We start from the raw sequence: 9,663 nt of genomic DNA on the forward strand, positions 1-9,663 counted from the left end.
GCAATCTCGCTTTTCCCGTATCGTTCACATTCGATTTTCATCAGACCCGATGTCCTAGTTTTCCAAACGATCTGGCGGGGTTTATCATTAATAATTTTTTCCGATTCCTCCATTTCCGCGAGTCTGTCCCCTCCCGAGCTCCCGTCCTCCGATGGTGGGGTTCCCTCGACCTACCCGATACGTCCTTGGTCTCTTCCTACCCTGGTGTCCACTCTCAAGAACTCAAGAACTGCAGGACATCGCCCGACGCCTCCGCTTGCTCTTCTTGTATAGGGTTTACAGTAACCGCCATGACATGAGAGCCAGTCGGCCACGACATTCTCCTTTCCCGGCTTGTATACTGTTTCAAGATTGTACTGCCCAAGGAGTTCCTTCCGCCGCGTAACCTTGCTGATGACTCCTTGAGTTTCCCCACCCATTGAAGCGGACGGTGGTCTGTATGGACCCAAAACCTTCTCCCGAAAACGTAGGGTCTGAAATGGTCTACTGCCCAAACGAAGCCAAGCAATTCCCGTTCGAGAGCATTGTACCTCGACTTTGCACTCGTCAACCGCTTGTAGCCATACGCGACCGGGCGCTCTCCTGGGACAGCACTCCCAGTGCGTATTCACTCGCGTCAGTGGTAATCGTGAAAGTCTTCTGGAAGTCTGGGAACGCGAGTACCGGTTCCTTCTGGAGTTCCTCTATACAACTCCGAATGTTATCTTCAATCGTCGGGGTGATAAAGTCTTGGAGGTCTTTTTTAACAAGTTATTGAGGGGGACCAACCTATCCGCCATTTCTGGGACAAAACGTCGATGGTAACTTAGGGCCCCTAAAAGGCTGTGAATACCTTTGACATCCATCGGCACTAACATCCTACGCAACGCCTCAACCTTATGCGCATCGGGATTAGCCCCGTCCTGTGATATCGTGTGTCCCAAGAAGTTTATCTCCCTTTCCCACAGCGTCGACTTCTCCTGCGACAAACTGAGACCTAATTGCCGAATTCTCCGAAACACCACCCTCAGTGCGCCACATGTTCCTCTTCGGATTTACTAAAGAATAAGAGTTCATCCATATATACTTGGCATATCGATTCGTCGATGCCTCGTAGGAACTCATCCATGAGCCTTTGGAAAGTGATAGGGGCGTTTTTCAATCCAAACGGCATCTGCGTAAACTCATAGTGATCCCTCTCGAACGTGAATGCCGTCATATGTCGGTCCCTTGGATGCATCATTATTTGGTGGTATCCCACTTTGAAATCTAGCGTGCTGAACACCTTTGCGCCACCCGAATCTGTCCTCAAAACGTGGGATCGGATGTCGCTCGTCTACGGTATTCTCATTAATTTGCGATAGTCTATCACTACCCGATACTTCTCTGACTGATCCCCCGGCGCACCCTTCTTTCGAACTGCCCACAAAGGACTGTTATACGGCGACGTACTATTGACAATGATCCCTTGTTCCTTGAGTTTCTCTAACTCCTTCCGGATATGGTGGCGAAGCGCCTGCGGGTACCTTCTCTCTTTCACGTACGTGACCCTTTCCGTTTTGAGTGGTATCTCGTGCACAGTCTCCCCCGTCGCCCCCAATGTATCCCCCTCTCTAAAAACAAAAATGTCCCGAAATTCCGATTGAATGGAGTGACGCCAATATTTCATGTTAGAAATCGCACCTACTCGCACTTCCTCCCTCCTCTTGACCCCATGACAACAAAATTTCATTCCATCTATTAAGACACGCCACTTACCTCTGTTCAGTCTCAGACTAGCCCCCACTTTCTCTAACAAATCACATCCAACAATCAACTGATACTCCAATGGACTGGAAATTGTGTGAGAACTGCCGGTGTCGATGAGAAACTTCACTCCACCCACTCCGATGATAGGCAAATCGCCGTGTTAACTCCTTATGCTATTATTCACCAGCGTGCGGTTGCCCCTCTGCCGCCACCTTTCTCAGATCTTTGATGAGGTTCTCCTTCCATCAGTCGCTCGCCTTCCGCTGCTCCTTTTGAGTTTATAGCCTCCTCCACTCCCTAGTTCTTCGGTTTCCCCCTCCATTTCCGATACCTCAGAGACCTCTGTAGACTCGCTTGAAGATCCTTCTGTCCTCTATTTATTGCTTTTCTTTTGCACGCTCTGAGCGTTTATCTCTATGGGCTCGTCCCTATGCTCATCGACTCTTCTATATATATATATATATATAGGAGCACTGTTTAGCGATGTGTCCCTCATTCCCGCACTCGAAAGATCGAGTACGGGGACACTGGGCCACCAAATGCCCAACTTTGCCACATCCATGGCATTTACGGTCCTTCCTCCGCCCGTTTCCCCTTGATATCTCAGGGGCTATTCTTTTCTCCGATTTTCTCGGTCTCTCTCTAGTAAACTACTGCTGTTCTCTTCTTCTCCACGGGTTCTGATGATTTCTAGGACGGCTGTACTAGACCTTCATCCACTCTTGATCATCGGTTTCCATGTGAGATTTCCTTTCCCGGGCACTTGCATACTGCACGAAAGAGCGATCCTGAGGTGCTCCTTCCCTTTTTCCAATCTTCCTGGCTATCTAGACTTTTAGTATAGTAGTCAGGAACATCATGTAACCTTGCACCTGGTCCGTTTCCATCATTTCACTGAACTTGTCCGTAAGTTAGTTGTAACGTGAAAGCAGTTCGGCGGCGTACCCCTCCCTTTTCCTCTATCGGAACATTCGAAAGATGTCCTCTTCCGGGGCCCAGCGCCCCCCTCCAAATGCCTTCTTCAGCCTCTCCTTTTATCTCTTCACCCGACTGACCACTGCAGTCTTCAGTTCATCGGCGTCCCCGCTTTCCAGAAGATCTGATTTTTTCGCTTCTGTTCTGCCTATGACGTGATCAGAGCCCTTAAGGAAGTGGTTTAATTCCCCTCTTCCCCAGTGATTTTTTTTATATCTGAGACCGCTTTCCTCAAGTCCTTAGTCGGCGCCGTTCTCACTCTAATCCACGCGAGCGCATTGACGTGCGATTCCGGCATGGTCGTCGCCGGTAGAGGTGGGAGTGCTGCGGCTACATTCTCGTTCACCATTTCCTGGATTGGTTTTCCTTGGTTATCTAAACCTAAATTTTCAAGATTAAAACTGCCGTTGCGACTACTCTCGCCCAGTCATCTACTTGAATATAGGAGGCAGATAAAGAAGAAGAGAAATAGAGAGAGAAGAAGAGGAAGAGAGAAGAAAAAAAATAATGCTAACAAATGTACCGACTTAAAAGGTCAAAGTTCCCGGGTTTCGGCACCAATTAAGCTCCGTCTCAAGAAAAACTTTTAAAAAAAGGGAAAAGGACCGTGAAATTACTCACACAAGATCAGCTTAAAGACTACTTTATTTCTCCTTTTAATCCTCTATATATACATTTGTGCAGTGTTTACATAGGTCAATAAGTATTAGGGCAGATAACAGGTACCCTTGCACCTTAACTTATAGATACTGTAATATTAATTTCATCTCCTACTTTTGCATATTATCCTTTTTATCTAAACCTTTTCTTATTGATCTACTGTTTAGTATTCTCTATTTAACTACATTTTACTATAATATTCTTGTGTCAAACTTCGTGAATGAATCTTGTTTGCATCTTTAGTCAATTTCAAACTCTTACCCCACCTCTGTATCCTACTCCTTCAGAATATGGTGAAGTCATATCATATGAACTACGCTACTCACAAAATTATAGCCGTCTTAATATCCTCAATCTTAAAATGTTAAGTTTACACTTCTTCATCTCAGCAACCTACCTCAATCTTTCACCCTCTCTCAAAGTCCGAACATTCCAATCCCTGTTAACTTTTTCTAACCAAATTTATTTTCTTTTAGAACAATCTGGCGATTTTTTGTTTTGGTTCCTATAAATTAATGATTTTAAATTGCGGTAGTTAGCGCACTTCAGTCGATTCAAGATTCGACATGCTACCTCAGATCCATTTGGCCGGGTCCCCAATTCTGGGAATGATTTGATGAGCATGGAACATCTTCCAGGAGCACTGGCGCTCGCAACGGTATGCCGTTACAATAATAATGTTAAGTGGGAGCGTTGATTTTCGACTTCGTTGCATTATCTTGAATACCCTCATTTATAAACTTATCTTGAAGTAACCTTGCGGTATACATTGATCTTTTATGTTGTTTTGTTGTCAAGCTTACTGATAATTATTGATAAAATGTCAGACAATTCTGAAGATAGGTTAAGATTTCAAGTCGAATTGGAGTTCGTTCAATGTTTGGGCAATCCAAATTATCTTAATTTTCTTGCTCAAAGAGGGTATTTCAAAGACCAGGCCTTCGTGAATTATTTGAAATATTTACTCTATTGGAAAGAACCACAGTATGCCCATTTTTTGAAGTATCCAATGTGTTTGTATTTCTTAGACCAACTACAGTATGAACATTTTCGAAGAGAATTGGCTAGTGCTCAGTGTGCCAAGTTCATAGATGATCAACAAGTTTTGTTGTGGCAACATTATACAAGAAGGAGAACAAGACTTCTCCAAGAACATGCTGAAACACCTAATAATACTCCTAATAATGTTAACAGATCTCAACAATCAAATGGTAAGATATAACCCTGTTTCCTCAGGTATAAGTTTAGGTTTAAATTCATCAAGTAACCCAACTATGAGAAGGTTTATTTATCATTGACAAATATAAAATAATTACAGGTACAAGAACTTATTTATTTATTCTCTTTTGTTAAGCATCTGCATTAGATGTTTGTAAAGCTATAAGTTCGGATCTATAAAGTAGTACTGAGTGCATGAATCGAACTATATTTGTTTTGTCCATATTGGAAAAGGATAGTTGACCGTATGAAGTAGATTGTTGGAAGATAGTCCGGGTGGCGACCAGTCGTTTGCTGTGTTTTAATCTGACAGCCCTGCAAAGTGGGGCAAAACGTTGGTTAACATTAAAAAGTTTTCATTTATTATTTTGATACCTTTATGGACTGCCACCTGGACTATCTTCCTACACTATATTTGTTTTGCTTTGTTATCTGCTTTCTTTTTAATTTCACTAATATACGTATGAAGTATATAGTATGGGGAAATATTACGATGGTGAAAAGTTTCAAATTTCAATTTTCAACAGCTCAAAATTGAAAACTTGTATGAAGGAAGGTACATTGCATGCCTAAAATGTGACCAATTTTTTTTTGCTAAAATTGACTTATCTCTGGAAGTACAATATTATATCATAGAGTTTTCACTTTTTTTTAACATTTTCTCAAAAACAGCTCTAACAATTTTAATTAAACATGTCACATCAATGTGAAGTCAAGTGGCCTTTAATATCAGCAAGCTTTTATCCTTATTGAAATAGTTTGGCTAGTTTTAAAATTTCTTACCTCTGGAATTATCTTAAAATTTCTTACCTCTGGAGTACCTTTGGTTTTGTTTATTTGTAATATTTATTCCTCTCATTGTTTGGATTAATAAGCAATCAATGAAACATGAGATGTGAAAGAATCTCATGATTAACTGGAGGAGAAAATAAGTTCTTTTGTGATCTCTGGTTGTTATGATGATAGTTGAGTTTTTAGTTATTGTCATAACAATTATAGAAGCCTAAAAACAGAAATTAGAGTTTATTTTCCAAACCAAAATATAGAAATATAGTAAGGGGAAGTTTTTTCATTGTAAATAATAAAGAAAGTCTCAAAGTCGAAACGAGCTTTCATTTGAAGTCAAAGTAGAGTGGTAAGTGATTGTTGTAAGATGCACACACTGCACCAGATTTATCAACTCAGCTCTAGCAACCGTATTGATGGAGAGAACTTATTGTGAATTGGGTTCGTATTTGCAAATGATTACAGTTAAAAAAAACTATGGCTTATGTTTGAATATGTATCTAGGAGTAATTTTAAAATAATAAATCAGATAAAAACATGGAATGGCATATTTGATTAATAGGGATTAGCTTTTGGGTATTTCAATATGGAGATAATATTTAGCAATCATATTAATAAATGTCCTTATAGTCTCGACATGTTAATTTTCTTATAATTCCTGTGTTTCAGCCTCTTTCAAGGATATCTTATTTATAATATCATAGCTAACTGTGTCATTAAAAAGTTTCAGGTTATTCTGCCTTATCAATCACTTTATCAACAATATAGTGATAAGGTTCTATTAGAAAGTATAAATTTAATAAAATTAGAATAAGTAATATAGTGGATAAAAATAGATTGATAGACTAAGATATATTTTGATGAAAGCAGAATAGTGTGCAACTTTTTAATGAAATTTTAACTATGATTTGATAAATAAGATATTCTTAAGAATGGCTGGAATGGCCGAAACATAGGAGTTACAAGAAAATAAATATTTGAGACTATGGATATTTTTATTATAATTGCTAAACAAACTAGTCTCAAACAAGAAATTAAATTATAAATAGATAATATTTATGAGGAGAAGATGGTTGGGGGTGCGGTCAATGAAAAACACAAATAAGTTCGATTAACTTATTTTAATGTGCCAACGTTTCACCTAGAGTTTCTAGCCTTCTTCAGGGCTAAAAACAGAACAAGATAACAACCGCAGTAAGTATAGAAAAATAAAAAAATAAAAAGGAAGCATAAACAGAATAATTTTACACATAAAATGAATAATTTTACAAAATAGAATTAATAAAATGAAGTGATGAGAGAAGCGGGAAATAAAATGTATACATGGGTAATTGAAAAAGTGGGTAAAATAACATAATTAAGGAAATGAAATAAAAATGAAGTTATATAATGCAAAGAAGTATGAACATATTAGTTATTATTAATTTAAAATTTAAATATGAAAAGAAAATGAAAATTGAGAGGAAGAAAATATATGTAACAATAATAGATGATAAAGAGGCAAATTATAAGTATAGTGAACAAAACTTATAACGTGGGTAAGGAAAATGGATAAAAGTGGAGAAAATAAGGGGTAAGAGTAAAATAAAGAAAGGGGAAAGAAAACAAAAAAAGAAGAAAAACGAACCTGTTCGCTAGAAGATCAAACGCCTAATGGATACTGCGCTAATGACGGCCAAACTCAGAATTAAAAAAGCCGTTACAACAATGACTAAGTGCTTAAATTTATCCTAAAGGTGATGACAAATGGGTCCACAACATTTCATCAACAGACATTCCACCCAATGTTCGCAATATTCTTAGCTTAAGTCCAAATTTTTCTACACCCAACTCTTCATTAAAGACCATCCCAGAACTTATAACCGATCTAGAATATATTTATAATGACCCCCTTATTCACCATTCTAATGACAAGAAAGAGTTATCCCGTACTTCTATTTGCAACATTATTTCCAACCATCTCCTACATCCTCATTCCGATACTTGTAATTTTTCTCCTCAATTTTTTAAAGAGATTTCCTTTACCCGTTCCTTTTTAAAATCTCATCTCAACATCATTATCACTAGAGCAGACAAAGGCAACATGACAGTCATAATGGATCGTCCAGACTACAACCGAAAAATGGCTTTACTTCTATCTGACTGATCAACATATGCACCCACACCCCGAGACCCCACTCCCTCACTACAAACCAAATTCAACCAACACCTCAGGGACCTTTTACATTTTCAACAAATCAACTACCCGACGTACAGAAATCTTATTTCCTATAATTCTCTTGCCCCATGGTTTTATGGACTTCCAACAATTCATAAGCCTAATACCCCACTCCGTCCGATCACTTCCAATATCAATTCTCCCTCTGTTAAACTCAGCAAATTCTTACTTCCCTCTTTACAAACCTTCAGTCACCATAATTCATATGATATTCATAATTCCTTTCATCTCCGTGATCTTTTATTATCCTTCACTATTCCTGACCATTATATTCTTGTTTCTTTTGATGTAGAGAGTTTATTCACCAACATTCCTATAGACAAAGCCCTTCTGATTGTCGAAGCCAATTGGACATCCATTGCACCCCACACTTCACTTAACCTTTTCTCCTACCTTGAATCCCTTCAACTCTGTTGTAAATCTGGTTACCTTACCTTCCAGGGTCAGTTCTTTAACCAAATTTCATGGGAAATTCTCTAGCTCCCGATCTTTCCAACATTGTTCTTAATGGAAGATTATTGATTGACCGTGTGTAAAGATGAAAGGAATATGGTCCGGGTGCGGTCAAATAAACTCAAATAGTAGAATTATACTATTTTATTGAGCCAACGTTTCGCCTCACGTTGCAGGGCTTTGTCAGGGCTATTTTGACGGCAGTCTATAGTCTATAGTCTCGGCAGTCAAAATAGCCCTGACGAAGCCCTGCAATGTGGGGCGAAACGTTGGCTCAATAAAATAGTATAATTCTAATATTTGAGTTTATTTGACCGCACCCGGACCATATTCCTTTCATTGTTCTTAATGATTTGCTCGATTCCATTATCCCACTTTTGCCAGTTGACATTATTCTTACTAAAAAATATGTAGATGATCTCCTTGTTTTAAATCCTGATAAAATCTCTGACATCTTAACCGACTTTAATTCTTACCATCCACGCCTTAATTTTACTGTCGAATTTGAAAATAATAACTCCCTTCCGTTTCTTGACCTTCTCATCATAAGAAACCCAGACAACACCATATCCACTGACTGGTATACCAAACCTACCTACTCAGGCAGACTTCTAAATTACCACTCCCAACATCCTTACCATTAAAGCATTAACGTAGCCAAAAACCTTATTCACCGTGGCCTTTCCCTTTCTGACTCCCGATTCCATGAAAAAAACACACACCGCTTCAAACATATACTCTTATCTAATAACTTCCCCCTCCATATTATTCATAAACTTTTACACAACTACCAAAATTGTCTCGCCACTTCATTTAATTCTTCACAACCCCTTTCTACCCCCTTATACAGATCACTACCATATATCCCCTCTCTTTCCGACAACATTCAAAAACTCTTATGTTCTACTATACCTAACCTCCGTATTGCCTTCAGACCTCACAACACACTATCTAATATTTACACTAAACTAAAAGACACTATCCCTCCTCTACACCGATCACATATTGTATACCGCATCCCTTGCTCCACCCTTAATTGTAATTCTGCTTACATAGGCGAAACCAAAAATATCCTAAAAGACCGTATCAAACAACACAATTATGTTTCCTCACATAATCATTCTGCCTCTAAACTTTCGGAACATTCTATTTCGTTAAATCATTCCTTTGATTTCAAAAAAACGTCTATACTCGCTACTGTTCATAACCATGACAAAAGGCTCATCTCTGAAAGCCTCTATATTCAATTAGAGCCTTCTTCCATCAACTTAAAAACCGATAAGAACAACTTATCATTAACATATTCACAAATAGTTAATTTATTAAAAAAGTAATTTTCACCTTTTAATTTTTTTTTTTTTTTTAATAAATTCATATTATTTTTTTCCGCCCACCTTTGAACGTATTATTTCACTTTTAAACCTTTTCTTACACATTTGTCGTCCCCCACTTATATTACGTTTCCTCTTTTTAACTGTTCTTAAATAACCATGACACTGTCATCTTCCGATACTACGTTATTCGGTAATTCATTGGTTCATATATATTTTTAACTCTTCCTATCACCATTTGTCATCACCCTCTCACACGCTTTCTTCTTCTAAAATTTTTCTACTTTTTATTTT

At 38.4% G+C, this 9,663-nt stretch overlaps 1 protein-coding gene across 7 annotated transcripts in view; it reads left to right on the forward strand.

The window, feature by feature from the left end:
• Nucleotides 1-4,076: 4,076 nt before the first annotated feature.
• MED31 (mediator complex subunit 31) overlaps nt 4,077-9,663 on the forward strand; it is a 12,088-nt gene continuing 6,501 nt past the window's right edge. For 6 of the 7 annotated variants that reach the window (XR_010843555.1, XR_010843557.1, XR_010843556.1 and 3 more), the window contains exon 1: nt 4,077-4,574. Coding sequence is in view for 4 of the 7 variants with exons in the window: in XM_014431615.2 (XP_014287101.1) it covers nt 4,184-4,574 (391 nt within the window). In the remaining 3 variants the exon portion in view is untranslated. The remainder of the gene's footprint in view (nt 4,575-9,663) is intronic. The other variant, XM_014431613.3, reaches the window with a different exon arrangement.

This window comes from Halyomorpha halys, unplaced genomic scaffold (genome assembly GCF_000696795.3).
Source record: "Halyomorpha halys isolate HHAL.00 unplaced genomic scaffold, Hhal_1.1 Scaffold989.1, whole genome shotgun sequence".
Classification (NCBI taxonomy): Eukaryota; Metazoa; Arthropoda; class Insecta; order Hemiptera; family Pentatomidae; genus Halyomorpha; species Halyomorpha halys.